Genomic DNA, 22,740 nt, shown 5'->3' on the forward strand with positions numbered 1-22,740 from the left:
CTTTCAGTAAATCTTCATAAACATGAGGAGTAAGGGTGTACCCCAAACAGCAGGTGTCTCATTTGTGGGATGATAATGCACGTTGTCTGTTCAGAGGTTTTCCTTTCTGTTTTGGCAACAATTTAGGACAAATCTGGAAGCTCTGCAAAAGAAGTTAGAGGAGCTCGAGTTGGATGAACAACAGCGCAAACGTTTGGAGGCATTTCTGACCCAGAAACAGAAAGTTGGCGAGTTGAAAGATGATGACTTTGAGAAGATATCGGAACTGGGAGCAGGAAATGGAGGAGTCGTTTTCAAAGTTTCTCACAAACCATCCAGCCTTATAATGGCCCGGAAGGTAAAATCAGTTTTCATCCTTTTCTAATCCCCTTCTCTCCCAAAGATCAATTGGGGTTTTGTTCCCTCATTGTTCAAACGTGCAGTTTAACAATGAGAGTCAGCAAACACACGCTCTCTCACGCTCTCTCTGACACATTCACACACATGCATTCTCTCAGATACACCTTCTGTCATGCACACATGCATTCTTTTGTGTGCATGCATTCCCTCACGTGCACAGGTGTTCTCTTGCATGCATGCATACTCATGCGCATTTGTCTGTCTCACATACATTCACAAACACATTCTCATTCTTACTAACATTTGCTTTCTCTGCATTTACCCAGCTTCCCCTTAAATGTATTCATGTTGTTCACCTGAGCTACTCTGTCTGGTAATAGGTTCTCACTATTTGCTGGGTTAAGACATTTCTCCTAAAGTCTCTACTGAATTGATTAGACTGGGCAGCATTTTATGAAGAATATGAAAGCCCTGGAAAAAATATGAAGGGTCACCCAGGATGATGCTGGAAGTAAGGGATCTCACTCTTACGGAAATAGTAGAAAAATTGGCAAACACAAATATTCACACACAGGCACCTTTCCTCCTGTGCACAGCTACAAACAGACTGGATTGGACAGGATGCCATCTCCAGTTTGGTCATGTTTATAATGTGCTCTCAGTGTAGGTCTGTAAATATTGCACACATAATGTGATCACATGATGCTGAATCTCAGCAGTTTAGAATGAAGTCATTGCATCTCATGGCAGCTCTTTTCCATCTTGTTCCCACAGTCCAACTTTTCCCTGTAATCCTATGAATTATTCCTTTTCAAGTAAATGTCCAATTACTCTTTTGAAATTCAATGAAATCAATTTCACCAAATTTCCAGGTAGTGCACTCCAGAACCTGTGTGGAAAATGACTCTAGTTTTGTTGCCAGTTATTTTAAATCTCTGGCCCTTGGTGGTTGTTCCTGCTGCTAAGTAGAGGAAACTGTTGGAATATTGTGTGCAGTTTTGGTCTCCTTCCTATCGGAAAGATGTTGTGAAACTTGAAAGGATTCAGAAAAGATTTACAAGGATGTTGCCAAGGTTGGAGGATCTGAGCTACAGGGAGAGGCTGAACAGGCTGGGGCTGTTTTCCCTGGAGCATTGGGGGCTGAGGGGTGACCTTTATAGTGGTTTACAAAATTGAGAGGCATGGATAGGATAAATAGACCACGTCTTTTCCCTGGGTCGGGGAGTCCAGAACTAGAAGGCATAGGTTTAGGGTGAGAGGGGAAAGATATAAAAGAGACCTCAGAGGCAACTTTTTCACACAGAGGGTAGTATGGGTGTGGAATGACTTGCCAGAGGATGTGGTGGAGACTGGTAAATTGCAACAGTTAAGAGGCATTTGGATGGGTATATGAATAGGAAGGGTTTGGAGGGATATGGGTTGGGTGCTGGCAGGTGGGACTAGATTGGGTTAGAATATCTGGTCGGCATGGACGGTTGGACCGAAGGGTCTGTTTCCGTGCTGTACATCTCTATGACGCTATACACTCTCAAAATTTCTGATCACTTTCAGTTTCTCTGTTAAATCTTTGTTAAAGTTCCTTTGCCTAGGGGGGAAACAATCCCAATTTTTCTACTATTTCCGTAAGAGTGAGATCCCTTACTTCCAGCATCATCCTGGGTGACCCTTCATATTTTTTCCAGGGCTTTCATATTCTTCATAAAATGCTGCCCAGTCTAATCAATTCAGTAGAGACTTTAGGAGAAATGTCTTAACCCAGCAAATAGTGAGAACCTATTACCAGACAGAGTAGCTCAGGTGAACAACATGAATACATTTAAGGGGAAGCTGGGTAAATGCAGAGAGAGGGAGAAAGATATGCTGATAGAAGTGACTCATGTAGAACATGAACAACCAGAATTGGTCAGTTGGACCAAATCGCTTGTATATGTGCTATAGCTGAAAATGTGTTGCTGGAAAAGCGCAGCAGGCCAGGCAGCATCCAAGGAGCAGGAGAGTCGACGTTTCGGGCATGAACCCTTCTTCAGGGCTGTATGTGCTGTATACAGGATATAAATATAAAAGCTGATGAAGTTTACCTGTATTTTTTTTTCCTAGCTAATTCACCTGGAGATCAAGCCAGCCATTCGGAATCAGATAATCCGAGAATTACAGGTTCTACATGAATGTAACTCTCCGTATATCGTGGGATTCTATGGAGCTTTCTACAGTGATGGAGAGATCAGCATCTGCATGGAACACATGGTACTGAAGCTAAAAGTACTTGCCATTTGAGAAAATCAAGAGCTAGAAAGAGAAAATGAGAACTTTTCAAGTCAAGTTGTAGAAGCAGCTGGGATCATTTCTATCTTTATTTAGCAAGAAGCCCTTGTCTCCCGAGAAATCTCCAGTCCTTTGATTCATTTTATGTTCCACAAATTGCAGTCCTTCGTTCTTCTGGTTTTGTTCAAACAGCATTTTCATATTTACCTCACACATTTTCTTTAACAGATTTAATGTTTTCATAAATCTTACTGAACTTTGTGTTCGATCTTTCCTGTTCGATCTCACTTCCTTCCTGTCTCCCTGAGGCCCAGAGTATCACCCCCATGTGCCTTTGAAAGTTATCATTGAATTGGTTGCCTTATTGTTTTCACACAGCACACTCCCAGTCCTCAGCGCACACTCTGTTTGAGAACGTACTGACCTCGTTTGATCTCTGCTACTTTTTCTGATTAGCAAAGAAAACAGATATAAGGTACAATTGGCAGGTGTGTCAGTAACTAGTTTCTATTAAATTGCCCCAAGCCACCTCTCTGCTGCAGGAAAGCAGTCCCAGCTTCCTCTGAAGCTCCACACAGCTAAGTCCCTCGTTCCTGGTACATGGGATTGTGGGTTTTTTCCTGTAAACATTGCTTAAAAAATGCTTTGCAGGCAAAACTGTTTATTTTTTCTAAACAAGCAAGGATTGCAAAGTTTAAGATAATGGATTGTGCTGATGAAATCTGACGTGCAATGTTGCTCTGCCACTTCTGTGGTCATTGACACATCGCTATCTGACAAAATCTTTACCTTCTGTAGGTTGGAGCAAGTCACCAGCAGGTGTATAGCTTTCCCACTGACACATAACAAATCTCTTCAGAAATCCCTGCCACCAGAGGTTCTGTGTGTGTTGCTAAAGGCAGCTGTTACAATGTCGCCACTGGGAATGAGGGGGAGGGAGCTGGTATCATCCAAAACATTCCATTTTTCAAAATGGAAAAGCGCAGATCTTCACTGTAGACATTAGGAACCAGATTCATTAATGGAAAATTACTAATCACAACTAAGGGCCAGCTGGAGGAGGATTCTTAATCACATTGCTTTATTGATCATATGGGAGTTTGTTGTGACAGATGATCAATATGTTGCTAACAGCAGTGTCTGTGACAGTATGATGACCAGAATGTGATGCTGTTCACACTGAGTAATTCTAACATTTCACTTTCTGTTAGGATGGTGGATCACTGGATCAGGTGCTTAAAAAGGCTGGAAGAATTACAGAGCAAGTGCTGGGTAAAGTGAGCATAGCTGTAAGTACGATTCATTCAATACAGGGATGTGATCGACTCTGTGCAGGAGTATCTAACTGTCCAAAAGCAGTCACATGCTGAGGTCAGTTGTACACATGTCCATGATGGGGATGTTTAGATATTTTAGGTTCCTGTAGTTTTGGCTCTAGGTCAAACCAGCTCAATGTGACATCACGTCTCTTTCTTTGACACTTACATCTGTGCAACAGGAATGTACTGGCAATGAAAATGTCAGTTGTGGCTCAGAGGGTAATGTCTTTCCTTCAGTTAAGTGATTAATGGTTCACTCGGAGCTGAAGATTCAAGTCACATCAGGTATGCTCATGCTTCAACTAAGAGTGCTGCAGTGTCAGAGACCTCATCTTTCAGTTGAGCTGTTCAACTGCATTCTCTTCACAGTCAGATTGTGTTTTATCTACACTGTGTGGGCTGCAGTTGTTCATCACTACTTTCTCAAGGACTCTTAAGGATATGTAACAACTGTTAGCCCAACCAGTGATCTGAAAGTCCATAAATAAATAATAAAACAAAAACCTCTTAGCACTTTTTTATAAGAAATGTTGTGGATTTCTCTCGTGTCCTGGGCCAATATTTATCCCTCAATCAATGTCACAAGACCTAGATGATTTGGCTGTTATCACTTTGCTGTTCGTGGGAACTTGCTGTGTACAAATTGACTCCGATGTTGCTTACATTAAAACATTAACTACGCTTCACATGCATTTGATTGGCTGTGAGGTGCTTTGGGACATGGTGAAACTTTTATAGATTTTGCAGAAATTTAAATGCCCCCTTATCTTTGTCTTTGTACAATGGCCCCAGTGATTTGAAGGATTTTGTTTTATGACAATGGAGGTGTTCTTCCACAGCGTGGAATGTGGTAAAGGTATGTTCCAGGAAGTGTGCAAGGTAACCAGATTTCTATTACATCATTTGGTTGGTTTCCTGGAGCCATAGCCAATGGAGAGCCAGAACCAGATAGAACTTCCAGTGGAGTTCATTGGTTAGGATAGTTTAAGCTAACATTCACAAACATGATGGAATTCCAATTTGAATTTATACATTCCATTGTAATTTTCATATGTTCATGATGTTTGCTATATCCATTTTAAACTAGAAATATCTAATGTAAACTTGTCACCTTTGTAATTACACTTTGCTTTTCAATTTCCCTGCTTACTGGAGTGCCATCATTGGCAGCAAAGTGAAGAAACAGTTAGTTAGTGAATGCAGGTGTAAGGTAGTTCATGCATTTTAGATATAAACAGATAGACTTGTTCCTGGCATGTCCTTTGAAGAAAATCATGCTGTTTAAAAGACAATTACAATCTTTGCAGGTGAACAAGGGATTGGCATATCTGCGAGAGAAACACAAGATCATGCACCGAGGTATTTGTCGTCTTAAATGCTGTTTCCTTGTGTATAATGTATCATTTGCCTGACCCGTGGAATTCTATGGTATAAAAGGGTCCTGACATTCAAACTTGAAGTAAATTAGTCCCATACCCAATCTTCTGCCTAATTGAAGTAGCATCAGGAACATTTGACTGTGTGAGCAGCTCGATCCCACACAACCGCAGCTGTGATGATTTACTTTGTCTCACGGAACCATTTCAGAGCACTTGTTTCATGCAGAAAACAATATTCATCATGTTGCTATGTCAACTGTCTGATCATAAATACAAAATGCTAGTTTGCATTAGTAGAGAACCTGTTATGTGGGAAATTATCCCAAGGTGCTTTAGAGGAGCATTAATAAATAACATTTGATGCTGAGCCACATACGGAGGGACTAGGCTGGCTGAGGTTGCTTTAAGAGGTTGGTTTTAGGGAACATCCCTAAAGAGGAGGGTGGTTATGAAGAAGTTTGTCGAGGTGAAATTGAGAGCTCTAGGTCCAGGCAGCTAAAGGCACAGCTGCCAGTGTTGAAGTGCAAGAAATGCTGGCTATGTAGCTGTTCCTGCAAGATCGTGTGTAGTTGCCTTGGGGCTGGATTACTGGTAAAATGAATCCACTTTCCTCTATATTAGCTTCATCTCGCTATTTCTCTGTAACCCTTGACCTGAAAGGAATTGCTGACAATATATTAATGTCCATATAATGCCATCTGACCGTCTGCTGAGACTTTGTTGCAACTGTTTTCCTGCATTAAATTGTAAAGGAATGAAAAGGATCACAGAATTATTACGGTGCAGGAGACCATTTGGACCCATGTGCCTACTCCAACTCTTCAAATGAACTTTAATACTTCATGCTAATCTCTTGCTTTTATCCCCCATACGCTTGTGCACTATTTCTTTCCAAATAATTATCCAGTGCCTCTTGAATGTTTTGACTGTACCTGCCTCCAGCACATTTCCAGCCTGTGCCTTCTATTACCCTAACTACTGGCTCTATGCAAAAGGTTTTTCCTTGAATCATCTTTTGTTATTTTTGCGCATCACTTTAGATCCATGCCCCCGCATTATTTTGCTTTTGTGCATGGGAACAGTTTCCCCCATCTACTTTGACCAGCACACTCACAATTTTAAAAACATCTTATCAAATTTCCTGTTGGCCTTTATCTCTGAAAGGAGAATGGTCCACAATTCTTCAATCTATCTATCCTCATATCTGGAGTTTACATTCCTGGAACCATTCTTGTAAATTGCATTTCCAGAGTCTGCAAGTATTCATGTCTTTCCTATGACCCCATGCACAACCCAGTTTTCCACCTGAAATCTAACCACTGTCTTGCTCTAGTACTCTATGTTCATTACTAAAACTGAGGACATTGTGTGCTTTATTAGCTGCTGTCTCCATCTGTTCTGCTGCCTTCAATAGTCTGTGCACTTGTCCACCCAGCTCCCTCTGCTCCTCTACACTTGTCCACCCAGCTCCCTCTGCTCCTCTACCCCCTGTTTTTCTTTCTGACCAAAGTGCATCAGCTAACACTTATGTGCATTGAACTTCATCTGCTACCTATCTGCCCACTCCACCAACTTGCCAATGTCCTTTTTGGAGTTCCTTTCTCTCCTCTTCACAGTTTACAGTTCTTCTAAATTTTGTGTCATCTGCAAACTTTGAAATTGTTTCCTACGTACCAAAATCCAGATCAATATTTTATAAAAGGAATAGATCAGGTCATTAGCACTATGTGGAATGAACTTCCAGAGGAAGTGGTGGGTGTGGGTAAGTTACAATTTTAAAAGACATTTTAGGAAGTATGCGAATAAGAAATATTTTTGGTGGGATTTCCTATTCGGGAGCAGCCAGGTGGGTTAGTTTAGTTTTGGGATTATGGTTGGCATGGACTGGTTGGCCAGAAGGGTCTGTTTCCTGCTGTATAACTCCTATATATCAGGAAAAACCAGGGTTCCATTACTGACCCCTGAGAAAATCCAGGACAAATCTTCTTCCTCTAACCTGAAAAATATCCATGGATATTACTGTCTGTTACCTGTCACTTGGCCAGTTTTGGCTTCCCATTGCCTTTGTCACGTTTATGCCATGACCTATTACTTTCCACACAGGTCAATTATGTGTTTTTTAATCTGTCATGGAGTGTGGTTGTCATTGGCTGGGCCAGCATTTATTGCACATCCCTAATTGCCCTTGAAAAGGTGATACATTAAACACCTTCTGGAAATCTCAAACAAAAACAAAGTGATGGAGAAACTCAGCAGATCTGGCAGCATCTATAGAAAGAAAAACAGAATTAATATTTTCAGTCCAGTATTAGAAATGGAAATAATTGGTGAAGAGTGATATCTATGCTGATAGTGAGGTAGGCGACGGGGTAGGCTTGATTGCAAAGTCAGGGTTGGATCGGAGAGCGCAGTAAGTTCAGAGGAGGATAGGTTATAATGAGGGGGAGTAGAAATCTAGTTAGATTGAATCAAAATACGGAATCTGTTTAACTTATATAACCAGGAACAGGGAAATCCACAGTGTTCAGATTAAAATGTTTTTTACTTGCAAGACATCACTATAAGCTGTACCTTCAAATTCTTTGAGTCACAGAACCAAAAGCTCCCCACCAGCTTTTATTTTCAAAAAAATACTCCACACTTACTTTCCATTGTCTTCCAAACATTTTGAATCCCTTGCTGCTACCTGCAGTCTATGATTCACCAGTTCCTTGTTTGTGTACCTTTAGCTCAGTCCACATGCTCCTTCTTGCTTTATAATTAAACATTCACTCTGATGCGAATTAGATCATACAATCCTATAGTGTGGGAGATAAATAAGCAAATGTACCCAAATTTTCCTCATTTATTTATCTTTCATCAAACTATTCTAATGCAACCGTTTGCTGTTAAATTTGTCTGCCTGTGACATCATCTGCTTCTTAATTTTCTCATGTGGTAATTTGTGCAGTTTATTTTTTTTTTGTCTTCAGTCGTGCTGATTTTCCCAAGTAACTGGTTAAAGTAAACCAGAAATGTATAATTTCTTGTAATTTTAAATTGTATTTCTTTTCCAGATGTTAAGCCTTCAAACATCTTGGTGAATTCCCGCGGTGAAATCAAACTTTGTGATTTTGGGGTTAGTGGGCAGCTGATTGACTCCATGGCAAACTCATTTGTTGGGACAAGATCTTACATGTCAGTAAGTTCCATTCTGTTGTCATGTGCAATGGAAGAAAATGCTCTGATCTTAGTGACACTGCTGAAGTTCTATCCCCAGGAAAGAGATATTATTAAAATCTCAACACTGGAATCTGCAGTAAGACCAGGAAAATGCTGGAAACCCACTGCAGGGATCAGGGAATTCTGATGTTGAGGGAAGTGGAAGCACTTACCCCGGTAGCTTCCTTGGATTTACATTTCAGAACATGCTTTACTCTATGGTCCTAATGTTACCAGATTCTCTTCTGAGTCTTTCTCAAGTATAAAGATCCAAAAGTTGCACCTAATCGGACTGTGACGGATTTGTAATGATGGGTTTGAATGATTTAGGAATGCCAGAAGAGATGGGTATTGTGTCAAGTAACTCCCAGATTTGTTCTTGTATTTTCGGGGCTAGCTTTGGTCCAGAGAAACCCAGAGAAACTCAAAGGAGGAGAATATTTGCTTCCTGATGTTTCCCAACTCCATGAACAAAAAATTCACAAAAACACTTAGAATGAATAAAGATGCGCTTGATGATCTTTTTACCAATTAATCCATTGCAAAAATATCCTTGACATTAATTAATGTTAATTAGCTAGTTTGACTTATTGCCTGGTACTATACCAAAGGCCAACCAACCCATCGTGAATCTTTGGATAAATTTATAGTGTGCTTTGGGTTTGGAAGAACATGTGCCAACGTTATGCCTGTGAGGTGGGAATTTCTACACTTCCCAGGATATAATGAATGTTTTGCAGGACTTTGAGGAAAGAACAGTACAGTGGGATAAATGAGAAAGCTCTTTCAAAGAGTCAGCAGAGAGGCACAAGGGGCAGAATGTCGTTGCCAAGAGTCTGGGAGCTTCCCTCACTGCTTCTATATTTTGACTTGTTTCTCAGCCTGAAAGACTCCAGGGGACACATTATTCTGTTCAATCCGATATCTGGAGTATGGGGCTCTCTCTGGTGGAGATGGCCATCGGAAGGTATCCAATTCCTCCACCTGATGCTAAGGAGCTTGAACAGATCTTTGGCTGTCACATGGGAGAGGACCCTTCATCCTCCGAGTCAAACCCTCAACCTTCAGGACATCCAGGGAGTTGTGAGCTTCAGTTGTTTACTCATTTCACATCATTCACAAAGAAATTAAAATCTTTTAAGTTAGAGACTACCGGGTTGCAGTGGGACTTTATTGCTGGGGTAACAGAATACTAGGTTATAGTGGAACTATATCACTGGGTTAAAAAGGAATAGTAGGGTAAGTGAGACTGTATTGCTGGGGTAACAGAATACTAGGTATCGCTAGGGTAATGGAATACTGGGGTACAGTGGAACTGTATTGCTGGGGTAGTGGAATACTGGGGTACAGTGGAACTGTATTGCTGGGGTAATGGAATACTGGGGTACAGTGGAACTGTATTGCTGGGGTAGTGGAATACTGGGGTACAGTGGAACTGTATTGCTGGGGTAGTGGAATACTGGGGTACAGTGGAACTGTATTGCTGGGGTAATGGAATACTGGGGTACAGTGGAACTGTATTGCTGGGGTAGTGGAATACTGGGGTACAGTGGAACTGTATCGCTAGGGTAATGGAATACTGGGGTACAGTGTTACTGTATCGCTAGGGTAATGGAATACTGGGGTACAGTGGAACCGAATTGCTGGGGTACAGTGGAACTGTATTGCTGGGGTAATGGAGCACTGGAATGCAGAGGGCTAGGAGTAATTCGATCAGTTGTTGAATTAAACAATTTGTCAAAGCAGAATTCCACACTCCCCTCAGTCTGTTTGAATTGATCCATTTTCTTTGCAGCTTTTGGTGGTGATTGTCGACCTCCAATGGCAATATTCGAATTGTTGGATTACATTGTGAATGAGGTCAGTCCCATTCCCATCTTCTGCCTTTCACTGAATTAGGTTGTGTTGTGAGTCTCGTTTTTATTTTATACCGTGATTCTCACTCAGGTTGCTGAGATTGTACAGTGATTACAGTCATTCAACCCAACTCTGTGCTGGTCCACATGAACTACCTTCCACCCACTCCATCTAAAATTGAATAACAGGATTGACTGAAATGTTTTAGGCGTGACTTCACTCTGACAAAGCTGTGCTGACTATCACTGATCAAACCTTGCCTTTCCAAGCAGAGATAATTCTCAATTTCAGAATTTTTTCCAGTGCTGTCATTTCCCTATCAATGATCTGTAGCTCCCTGGTTATTCCCTGTTATCTGTCCTGCAGTTCTCTGGCACCTCTGATTGTCAGATTATAGCCAGGTCACTGCCCCTTAATGTGGTTTAAAGGGATCAGGCAGCATCGATGCCCCATAATCTGTATGAATTTTCTTTTTCAATAAAAATCTATCTTGGACAGCATTTAGCTGCTGCCTGAATTCTCGTGGATCTACTATAAGCAGACGGATACTCTGACACTCACTGGCAACGAAAAGTAAATCAAGATTCAAATAAAAAAAAAGTGTGGATGGTGGCAGCTTGGGGTCATTTCACTTCGAAATGGATCACCTTTTTTACTGGTTAAGGAATATTGTGCCAGCGTAAATAAATACCATTTTAAGGTGCAGATCACCCAAGATCCCAGTGAATAACGGCACAGGGTTGAGGGGTTGAATGATCTTCTCCTATGTAAGTCTTTGCTCTCTGTCGATAGTGATTGAACATGTTTGTCAGGAGCTTTTTCCCTATGTATATGTGCAGGTCACCCATGGCATTGCTCACTGATGTGTCCAGTATACAAATGAGTGTTATTGGCCAGATATAAATAGAATGAACATCATGAAAATTTGAACTGCTGCAAAATTTCAAAGTTTTAATGTATTTGGTGTCGGGAATACCACACATTGTCAATTCGCTGTCTTTCTAACATGCTTTGCCCATGTTAGCTGCAAATTGTGTTGTTTCTATCCATTTCTCTATTTGTTTATCAAATTATTAATCTGTTGCATTTACAGCCACCTCCTAAATTGCCAACTGGAGTATTTAGTGAAGAATTTCAGGACTTTGTGAATGCATGGTGAGTGAGTTATTAATGCCGGTGAGTGAGTTATTGATAATGAAAGCCCCGTGCTCCTAGCAGAACTGGTGGCTCTGTGTGATTTAATGGGTCACTTCACTTGTGGTATATTTTTCTGGACTGACAGCACACTTCCCTCACAGGCAGTGAGACATTCTGGCAGAGAACCACTGTAGGAATCCCTGGGAAGGTTTCTCACTGATCAACTTTCAACAGGGCTCCTCAGTAGAATCGACCCATGTTCCATTTCTACCAAAGAAAACATTGCTGTTCTGTCAAAGTTGAAGTGATGGTGAAAGAAGGACCTGCTGTTGCTGAACAAAAAAACCTTGGAATGCAGGTTCATAGCTCCTTGAAAGTGGATAGATAGGATAGTGAAGAAGACGTTTGGTATGCTTTCTTTTGTGGTCAGAGTTTTGAGAATAGGAGTTTAGATTAGATTAGACTTACAGTGTGGAAACAGGCCCTTCGGCCCAACAAGTCCACACCGACCCGCCGAAGCGCAACCCACCCATACCCCTACATTTATCCCTTACCTAACACTACGGGCAATTTAGCATGGCCAATTCACCTGACCCGCACATCTTTGGACTGTGGGAGGAAACCGGAGCACCCGGAGGAAACCCACGCAGACACGGGGAGAACGTGCAAACTCCACACAGTCAGTCGCCTGAGTCGGGAATTGAACCCGGGTCTACAGGCGCTGTGAGGCAGCAGTGCTAACCACTGTGCCACCGTGCCGCCCACTAAAGTTGAGGTCATGTTGCGGCTGTACAGGACATTGGTTAGGCCACTGTTGGAATATTGTGTGCAATTCTGGTCTCCTTCCTAGTGGAAAGATGTTGTGAAACTTGAAAGGGTTCAAAAAAGATTTACAAGGATGGTGCCAGGGTTGGAGGATTTCAGCTATAGGGAAGAGGTTGAACAGGCTGGGGCTGTTTTCTCTGGAGCATCAGAGGCTGAGGGGTGACCTTATAGAGGTTTACAAAATTGAGGGGTATGGATAGGATAAATAGACAAGGTCTTCTCCCTGGGGTGGGGGAGTCCAGAACTAGAGGACATAGATTTAGGGTGAGAGGGAAAGATATAAAGGAGACCTAAGGGACAACTTTTTCACGCAGAGGCTGGTACGGATGTAGAATGAGCTGTCAGAGGAAGTGGTGGAGGCTGGTACAATTGCAACATTTAAAAGGCAGCTGGATGGGGATATGAATGAAATGGGTTTGGAGGGATATGGGCTGGGTTCTAGCAGGTGGGACTAGGTTGTGTTGGGATATCTGGTCGGCATGGATGGGTTGGATCGGAGGGTCTGTTTCCGTGCTGTACATCTGAGCGTATGACATCCCAGAAAAAGTGCAGAGGTTCACATGCAATGAATGACTTTCATTGTTGTTGTTCTTGCTGTCTCAGACAAATATATAAACCCTAATTTTCTGGTCTTTGTACAAGCAGTTTGACAATGCGTTCAGGTCAGTCAGACATTGAGAAACCAGGGATTTTGATGCTGAGCTGTTCCATGCAGCTTGCATCGTCCAATCTGCGCATGTTGGCATGTGCCCCTGACTTTCAGGACAGTCCCTCTGGAGATTCTTGCACTAATGGTGAAGAGGCAGATCCATAAGGAAATATCCATAAGCCCATCAGTGTGGACAGTATGGAACAGCAACTCTAGGATCATGTTTCTCTGTAGTAAGTTCACAGTTTTAGCTGTGCTCTGAGGATGTGTAATCCCATTGGAAGGGAGGAGAGAAAAGGGGAAGGGGACTTACCTGAGTGTTGTCCACTGCAAGGGAGGTGAAGGTCCAGTGGTATCACTGCTGGTGTATTAATCCAAAAACCCAGGAAAATGTTCTGGGAACTCAGATTTAAATCCTGCCAAGGTAGATGGTAGAATTTGAATTCAATAAAAATCTGGAATTAAGAGTTTTAATAGTGACCATGAAGCCATTGTTGTTTGTCAGAAAACATTTACCTGGTTCACTAATGTCCTTTTTAAGGAGGAAACTGCTTTCCTTATCTAGCCTGACCGAGGATGGGCAATAAGTGCTGGTCTAGCCAGTGACACACATGTCAAGTGAATGCATTGAATCAGAACTCTCCCAGGCCAACGTATGCTCCTAGATTAAGTTGTCGTTCTGATGTTCATGGGGAGAACTTTGGAGGAATGAAATAATCCTATTAATTAAAATTCTCACTTAGACATTGTAAGTTTAGGAAAACCATCTTGTGAAACTCTTCAAGAAAATGTTTAGGTGACTAATTTGGATGCTTTTAAAAGGCTTTGAGATTTTATAAAGAAAGGAAGGAAACATTTAGTGTTGATAGATTTGAGTTGAAGTGGAGAGAGTAAAACACATGAACCAACAAAGACAGGGACTCAATAGGTCTAAAGGTCAGTTTCTCTGCTGTAAACTGTCAAATGCAAATTAATACAGCTGAAACTGTAGAGTCAGGAAAATTCCTCCCAAACTACAGATCAGTAATCTGCTTGACATTCCTTATCTCCAGTTTTGTGGTTAGAATTTGAATAAAAACTGGTAGTAGAAAGATGTAATGCATAATAGTGTCCCCCTCAGTAGCCAATACCTCCCTCCAGTGGTTAGACATCAGAATTACATGAGTTGAAGAAAAGCTGGGGATGAGACATTTATAAGAGACTGAAAACAAAAATGCTGGAGATCAGAGGGTCAGGCAGCGTCCATGAACAGAAAGCAAGCTACTGTCTTCAGAGCTGACGAAGTGTGGAGAGACAGCATTTATGTAGTAGTTGGAGGGTAGGGGAGAGTGCTGGGGGAGAAAGGATGTTGATAGTTCAGATTAATAGAGACGACCTTTCACAACCCCTGGATACTGCAAGGCATTTATGTACTTTGTTTGTAACATAAGGAACACAGTAGTTAAACTGAACACAGTAAATTCCTGTAAACAACAATATAATGAGCAGAAAGTTTGTTTTAGTAAAATTGGTTGAGGGATAAATATTGGCTGAGACCGTGTGAACGCAGTCCTGTTCTTCAAAACTGTAACATGTGGCTATTTAGATCCATCTGAAAGGGCAAGTGAGCTTTTTGAATCATGCAGATAATATCTGCATAGAACAGCACTAGAGTCGGGCCTGAATTCTGTGTTGAAATCTCTGGAGTGGGACTTAAATTCACCATCTTTGGATTCCAACGTGATAGAGCTGCCCATTCAATGTCTGGCAATTACCACATTCCTGTCCATGTAGGGGAGATGAACATTCGGGCAGTTTCCTTCAATAAGACAGAGATAGTGTCTTTTTTTTTATTCGATAGGTATGTAAGGTCATGCCAGTTCTTCAGTATGTGTTGATTAAACTCTATCCTGATTTAAGTGGAAGAAATTAGTTTTTCTTTAGTGTTCAGACAAAGATATTTCTTTAAAGCTAAAAACAAAAACCTACAAGTCAGCTGCAAAAGTTGGTTTGGTTGGTGTGGTGCCCAGTCAATGCTTTCCTTCCAACACCATATGTTGAAACATTATCTGTTCAGATACTTCCTGTTTCTTCGAATGCCATGCATTTGTTTCAACTTTTCTGTGACACCATCTGAAGTCATGATAGTCGGCTCCCACAGTCAGTGTCTGGTCACTCAAAGGTAGTTTCTTCTCTTCAGAGAAACCTGTCCTTGTATCAATGCCTGTCTCTCTGGCAGCTTAAAGTATGCAGAGAACAGCAGGGGAGAACCTGCCACGCCAATATCATCTGGGTGGGCTGAATGGCCTGATCCACACTGTAGGGATTCTGATTCTTGTTTAATATCTGACAATGTCTTTTAATTATTTTTTTAAAGTTTGATAAAGAATCCTGCGGAAAGAGCAGACCTGAAGCAGCTTATGGTGAGTGAGTCACTGATCTTTTGCTGATTTTGGTTTTTGGATCAAGTTACAAGTAAAAATTAGAAAGTTGTCATTCATAACAAAATTTTTTTAAAAAATAAATATACAGGCACTTTCTTCAGTAATTGTGAGCTGTGATCCTTTGGTCTGTTCTGTGGGTTTACCCTCAGTCCATGCCTTAGAGACTCTCTTGGGGGTGGAAACTTAGTGGGAGGTGTTGGTCATCGATTCTTTAGAGTTAACAATTGCAGGGTTTAAACCTACTCCTAATTCAGAGATACTGGGTAAGGATAGCACTGGGCTCAAATGTGATGCCTCATTAGCCAAAGATCTCGCTGGTTGGTCGTAATCCTTACAAATGGTGTTTTCATGTTGGGTTTTGATAGGAAAGGATGGAAGAAATTTCCTTGGGACATGTTGGTAACCAGGAGACACATTTTAAGGAAACTGGTTAAAGGACTGGGGTTCTGGAATCCCTGCAGGAAAAGTCTTAGCTTGTGTTCCAATACAGCAGGCCTTGCCACCCACCATGTCTGCGTCAGCTGTCCAAAGGAGCAATTCACCCAGCACCACTGTTGCATCTTTACACATGCCTACTTTTCAGAAAATAATCAAATTCCCATTTAAATCCTTCATGTCTCCATTGTTTCTTTCTAAATGTGTCCTCTCTCCAATCAGTAGAACGTTTGTCCCTAGTTACTCTGGCCAGACCCCTCATGATATTGAATACTTTATCAAATTTCTCAAGTTCCTTCAAGGAAAACCACCTTGTCCCAACTTCTCTGATCTGTCCATCTAATGGAAGTTCCTCATCCCTGAAACCATTCTGAAAAACGACAGTGAAAGCTGCTGCTTGGACTTAAACTTGAAAATGAAAACAATACAAGGTTGAGGGAAGTGCTGGCACAGTCACAGTGGGTCAAATGACAATCTCTAAATTATTTTAATCCACTTACTGGTATGTATGACACCTCCAGGGCAGGTGGGATTTGATCAGACTTCCTATCCAAGAGGTAGGGTCACTATCACTGTGCCAAAAGATGCAATGAACCCCTTCAATGCTCTGCATTTATGATTTGATTTAGAAGGATAAAAGATTCTGGGGATTTGCTAATGCTGGCAAAGCCAGTATGTCTTGCTCAGCTTGACTTACCCTCTATGCTTTTGTGAGCTGCTATAGTCTCTGGTGTATGTACTCCCACAACACTGTTAGGTATTCCAGGACTTTGCCATTCTGGAATAGTTACTGAGTCAATGCACATCTAAATCAGGCTGGAGATACTCCAGATTATATATGCATATGAAGGGCAAAGGAGTAATTAGGGAGAGAATAGGGCCCCTTTAAAGATCAAAAGTATGTGTGGAGTCACAGTAATCGGATGAGATCTGAAACAAATATATCTCATTGAGATTTAGTGTGAAGACATGGAAGCTAGGGAACTCGGGGAAGTAAATAGTGATAACTGGAAAGAGTCCACATCACACAGGTGTGCTGGAGGTCTTAAAATGCACAAAAGGAAGATAAATTCCAGGGATCTGATCAAGTGTATCCTAGGACATAGTGGGAAGCTAGGCAAGAAATTATGGGGCCCCTAGCAAAGATATTTGTATCATCGACAACCATGGGTGAGGTATTGGAGGGTGGCTAATTATTTAAGAAAGGCTTCAAGGAAAAGCCTGGGAACTACAGACCATTGAGACTAGCGTCGCTGGATAAGTTGTTGAAGGGTATTCGGAGACAGGATCTACATGCTTTTGGAAAGGCAAGGCCTGATTTAGGGACAGTCACCATGGCTTTGTGAATGGGAAACTATTTCTCAAATATGATTTGAGCGTTTTGAAGAAATTATGCTTCTGCTGCCTACATGGTAGACTGGTTAGTAGGGTTAGATCACAGGATAGCCAGTTAGATACAAAATCGGCTTGCTGGTAGGTGGCAGGATGGTAGTAGAGGATTGTTGTCCAAACTGGAGGCCCATGACCAGCACTGCCACAAGGATCAGTACTAGTGCACTGTTGTTTTGTATAAACAAACAATTTAATTGAGATTATAGGATTACAGATAACAGCAAAATTGGTGGACAGTGAAGGTCATCTCAGAGTACAACATGATCTTGATCAATTGGGCCAGGAGGCTGAGGAATGCAGATGGAGTTTAATTTAGATAAGTGTTGCATTTTGCTAAGATAAACCAGGGCAAGACTTATACATGTAATAGTAGGGCCCTTGCGAGTGTTGTTGAACAGAGAAACCAGGGGTACTGGTACAGAAGTTCCTTGGAAAGTGGCAACACAGACAGGGTAATGATGATATGTGGCATGTCTTCATTTGTCAGAGCACTGAGTACAGGAGTTAGGAGGTCACGTTATAGGCATACAAGACATTGGGAAGGATGCATTTGGAGTACTGTGCATAATTCTGGTTGTCTTGTATAGGATGGATGTTATTAAACTAGTAATTCTGTTTTGCACCCTTTTCAAGGAAGTTACCAAAGTTGGATGGGCTAGGACTACCTTTCCTTTAGAGGTTCATAAAATCATGACATAGACAAAGTGAATAATCAAAGGTTTTTTTTCCTCCAGGGTAGGGGAATCCAAAACCTTAAAGGGACAGGGGGAGGATTTAAATGGGACCTGATGGTTCTATTTAACAGATAGTGGTGCATATATGGCATGGAATGAACTGCCAGAGGAAGTGATTGGGGCTGGTATAATTCCATCATTTAAGATATTTGGACAGCTTTATATTGATAGCAAACACTTAACAACTAAACATAGGGAAATGGGAGTAGTTAAGTGGCCCAACCTGTCCATATCAACCAAAGTGTCTGTTCCTGTGCTGCATGACTCTAATGATCAGTGTCTTTTGTGGCAGGCTCATGCTTTCATCAAACGATCAGAGGCGGAAGAGGTGGATTTTGCAGGTTGGCTGTGCACGACTATTGGCCTGAAGCAGCCAAGTACACCAACGCATACTCCTACTGTGTAGTCACACAAGCTGCTAAATGTCTGCTCTTTGTGCAGCAAATTGATGGATGTTTCTGCTAACATTACCTCATCAATATCCCTCTGTCCCGTAAATAATTTAAGATATTTTAAAAATGTACTTTCACTTTTAAAGGAAAGGTGTCTGTTTAAACAAAAAAATTGCCAATTTTAACTGCTGTTCAAATCATTAGAATTTGTCAATAGGAACCCAGAGTTTTTAGTGGAGCTAAAAGGGAATAGGGCATTTCATTCTTTAGTCAACAGAAAACCATTCTGTATTGCCCGATTCAGTGAATGATTGTGGAGAGATCCCACTCTGCTCAGGGTTAAAGATGTGCTGCCCTCTTTTTAAATGGCCAGGAAACCTAATTATTTGTATACAACTCACTGCAAGTGAGAAACCAGAACAGATTAAAATTACATTTTCCCTGATTTCTATTACATCCTCCATACAAACAGAAGAAGGACCACTCATTTGCTCAATACTTTCCCTTTATTCCACCAAGGATTTGCCCTGAACAGTCCAATTGGGGAACTTAATTGCCAGCAGGAACTCCTTGAGGTTTGGAGTGAGTATGGCAAGGCAAAGACTTTGTAGACCACTAAGGAAGATATTGAATGCAATATCCAACAAAATTTTAATCCTTTACTATCTTTTAAGACCAGTAAGGAATTAAATTGTATTTACTAATTTTCATAACACAAACTTATCTGATTCAAACCATATGCAAAGTCCAATTATTGCAAGGTGCAGGCTCTGAAAGAATTAAGCCCACATTAAATCAGAATCAAACAAAGTTTAGAATCTTGCCTATTGTATTTGAAAGTCCCTGCTCACAGGTGGGAGTATAGATTCCACTGACTGGTCACATGAATCCAGGTGTAGATGTTTCCTGCAAGGTCAGCATTTGTTGTCAATCCAGAAGAAATCAGGCTAAAAGTCCACCACTGCTGTGGTCTTAGACTCACTTTTACGCTAGATATGGTAAGGATGGCAAATTTCCTCCCATAAAATGACATTAGGTTCTCAATAGGTTTTTATAATTTGTTCTTTCATGATCACCACTACCAATATTAATTTTTCAATTCTATATTTCACTAGCTATGGTGGGATTTGAACGTGTGCCCTAGAGCATTATCTTGAGCCTCTGGATTACTGGTGGTATCACTACACTGCCTACAGGCTGATAAAGTTTTAACTATCAGCCTTATTTTTGATGTGGAGGTGCCACTGTTGGACTAGGCTGGACAAAGCTTAAGAGTCTCACACCAGGTTATAGTCCAACAGGTTTATTTGAAGTGCTAACTTTCAGAGTACTGCTGCTTTATTAGGTAAAAAAATGAAGGAGCAGTGCTCTGGAAGCTTGTGCTTCCAAATATACCTGCTACACGATAACCTGGTGGTTCAAAATAACTAAGTTTAAAAATCTCTCACCATTCTGAGATAGGTGGAACTGAAGCATGGATCTCTGTCCTAGTGGTCAGGACGCTACCTCTGCAAGTCACATTACTACACTATCACTTCTTTAACATAGGCAAAGACCAGATGACAGAACATATGCAGAAACTACAAATATCTTTCCAAATACTGCCTAAAGAGAAGTTAGTATTTCAGGGTTTGTCAGACTAAAAGGAATTTAAATAGAGACGAGTGAGAAATGATAGGGAAAGTCTAATAGGATCATAGACAGATATGATTTTTAATAAGTACTGATACAGTGCAAGGCAAAAGTGTGATGGTCATAGGACAAGTGAAATAAAAGATGGAGGTGCAAATGGCAACATTGTTTTAAAGACCTCAATGTTGAGACAAATTGTTGAACAAGTCAAGGCAGGAGAGCAATAAAATGAACAAAAGTGCTTTATAAAGTCTGAGGAATATCAAAGGACAAAAGACTGTTGGAGTGTTTGAGAAAGTGAATGGTTGCATATGGATGTGCTTACAAATTACAGTCAATTAAAGTATGGAGTAACTCATTTCTTGTTGATCTCACTGCACACTGGCGATATTGATTAGGCTGCACATTTGTTTGTTCCCCCCTGCCCAACAGGATTGTGCCAAAACTAGAGTGCTGCTTTAACCTTGATTACAAACCTAGTGGAAACTCATTTGGTCACGTGGTTGTTAGTGGTATATTATAATATCAGAATTCCAGAGTGGATTACAAAATGGAAGCTGTGACAAGTGGACTGGCTGATTTGTTCTCAGCATCAACTCCATTTTAACATGAATTTCAAGAATCATGGATGCATTTAGTTTCTCAGGATACATGGGGTAAATAGTACTTAGAAATAAAAATCAAATCATTGGCAGTAGTATATCTTTTGCAAAGTAGCCAGTTATTACTTCATCTGGCAATGTCAAAACTTCAATATTGAAACACTACCACAACATGCAATTTTCTCTGACTAATGTGATTTACAAGTGAGCAACCTGTGTTCTAGGTTTAGATTAGATTACTTGTGTGGAAACAGGCCCTTCAGCCCAACAAGTCCACACCGACTCACCGAAGCGCAACCCACCCATACCCCTACATTTACCCCTTAACACTACAGGCAATTTAGCATGGCCAATTCACCTGACCCGCACATCTTTGGACTGAGAGAAAACTAGAGCACCCGGGAGGAAACCCATGCAGACATGGGAAGAATGTGCAAACTCCACAGGCAGTTGCCCAAGGTGAGAAATGAACCCGGGTCTTTGGCGCTGTGAGGCAGCAGTGCTAACTACTGTGCTGCCCACACTAAATCAGCTACAACATATTTTAATGACTGATATTCAATCTCTTCAGTACCAGTGAAGAGTAACTGCACTGGGGTTAAATTAAATTCACACTTAAACAGGAATTACCAACATAACAGAACTTCTCACTCCATTTAAAAAAAACATGCAAATATTCTTTAAATTCTCATGGATGTGAAAGTTGCCCTGGCTCACCATTTGGGTGCAATTAGGAGAAAGTGAAGCTACTGGAGAGTAGCACTAGAAAAGCTTAGCAGGTCAGGCTGCAAGCAAGGAGCAGGAGAGTCAATGTTTCAGGCATAAGACCTTCATCCTGCTGAGCTTTTCCAGTGCCACCCTTCGAGTCTGCAACTTCATTTGACATTTTTGTCAACCAATTTAAGTCAGTAGTATTCAAACATTATTATCAGTAGCAGAATGGATTTACACAAGAACCAGATAATCATTAATCCAGCCTTGCTACTCTAATGTGCCAAAAATCAATCAATTGTGGAATTTAGAAACATTTCTCCCCAGCTACTATTTCAGCCCAGTTCCTAAATTGTCAGAGGCAGCACTGAAATAAAGCGCAAGCTAGAATTATGATCTATGCTGGGAGTGGGTAAAAGCAGGGAATCACAGTCCATTTTACAACTTGACATCCCATTTCAGTAGGTTTCAAACTTTTTTGATTGAAGGATCTCTTTTTAAAATCAGTGTAATAGATCATGATCCAAATAAATAGTTATATCAATTAATGTTGCCATGTAACGCAGCAATATTTAGGGAAAAAAAAATCAGTAAGGTGGGTGTACATAGATCTCACTAGAGTGTGTCCTTAGGGTTAACATTCACTGAAGTCCACTCACTGTTCACAGCAGCACTCCTTATGCTTTAAGTTTTATTTTGCAGCCCTCAAAATATGGACCCTTTACAGCTCCACTGTCTACTCTATTCCCTCTGGTGCAGCTCAATCAAGCTGTTAATTCACCCACCCACTCCAATCAGCTGTTCATAGATATTGCAGATAGAGACTTGAAATCAGGTGTCCTAGCTGAGATAGGGACACTACCTTAGTAATCTGTCAAAAGCTGGAAAATTGTATTACTATAGTACCTCCACCTACTATTCAATACCCAGGCAGATGGCAATTTATACAAGATTTTTGTTTTGTAGAAATTCTGGAAACCAAACTGGAAATGTCAGGGACAAGAGATATGCAGTACACTAAATGAGACAGACAGACAGAGAGACAATCTTTCTTTAAGTACAAATGGTGTAAGAAAATATTGTTGACTGCTAGAATTGTGTATAATGTGAGAAACTGTAATTCAGAACCCTCTTCAAACTGCGTTCCTGCTAAAGTTATTAAGCGGATGTTGCAATAAATGATCTAATGTGATCTTAAAACAATTTCCCTGTCTATCTATATTTTGCTACTTTACAAAATCAATTAGAAGAACATGGCATTTTTAGTCATTACAAATAGAAGAGACATCTTTATAGATCTTTAAACAAAACAGGACAAACACATTGACAGGCTCCAGAATCATTTCCAACAAGGTAGAACGTAGTGATGAGGAACACTAACAGCAGACTTGGCAACACCACACACTATTGCACAACTGATTTAAGAGTGGACATTCTATTCCTTTTAATAA

General features: G+C 40.9%; 1 protein-coding gene across 1 annotated transcript in view; it reads left to right on the plus strand.

Annotated features, from left to right (window-relative positions):
- map2k1 (mitogen-activated protein kinase kinase 1) overlaps positions 1-22,492 on the plus strand; it is a 66,922-nt gene extending 44,430 nt beyond the window's left edge. Inside the window, exons 2-11 of the mRNA XM_060852949.1 lie at positions 127-337; positions 2,437-2,583; positions 3,813-3,890; positions 5,228-5,279; positions 8,356-8,480; positions 9,382-9,583; positions 10,296-10,360; positions 11,451-11,512; positions 15,325-15,370; positions 18,245-22,492. Coding sequence (XP_060708932.1) covers positions 127-337; positions 2,437-2,583; positions 3,813-3,890; positions 5,228-5,279; positions 8,356-8,480; positions 9,382-9,583; positions 10,296-10,360; positions 11,451-11,512; positions 15,325-15,370; positions 18,245-18,358 — 1,102 coding nt within the window. The 3' untranslated portion in view covers positions 18,359-22,492. The remainder of the gene's footprint in view (positions 1-126; positions 338-2,436; positions 2,584-3,812; positions 3,891-5,227; positions 5,280-8,355; positions 8,481-9,381; positions 9,584-10,295; positions 10,361-11,450; positions 11,513-15,324; positions 15,371-18,244) is intronic.
- The last annotated feature ends 248 nt before the right edge of the window (positions 22,493-22,740 follow it).

Source organism: Hemiscyllium ocellatum, chromosome 39, assembly GCF_020745735.1.
Source record: "Hemiscyllium ocellatum isolate sHemOce1 chromosome 39, sHemOce1.pat.X.cur, whole genome shotgun sequence".
Classification (NCBI taxonomy): Eukaryota; Metazoa; Chordata; class Chondrichthyes; order Orectolobiformes; family Hemiscylliidae; genus Hemiscyllium; species Hemiscyllium ocellatum.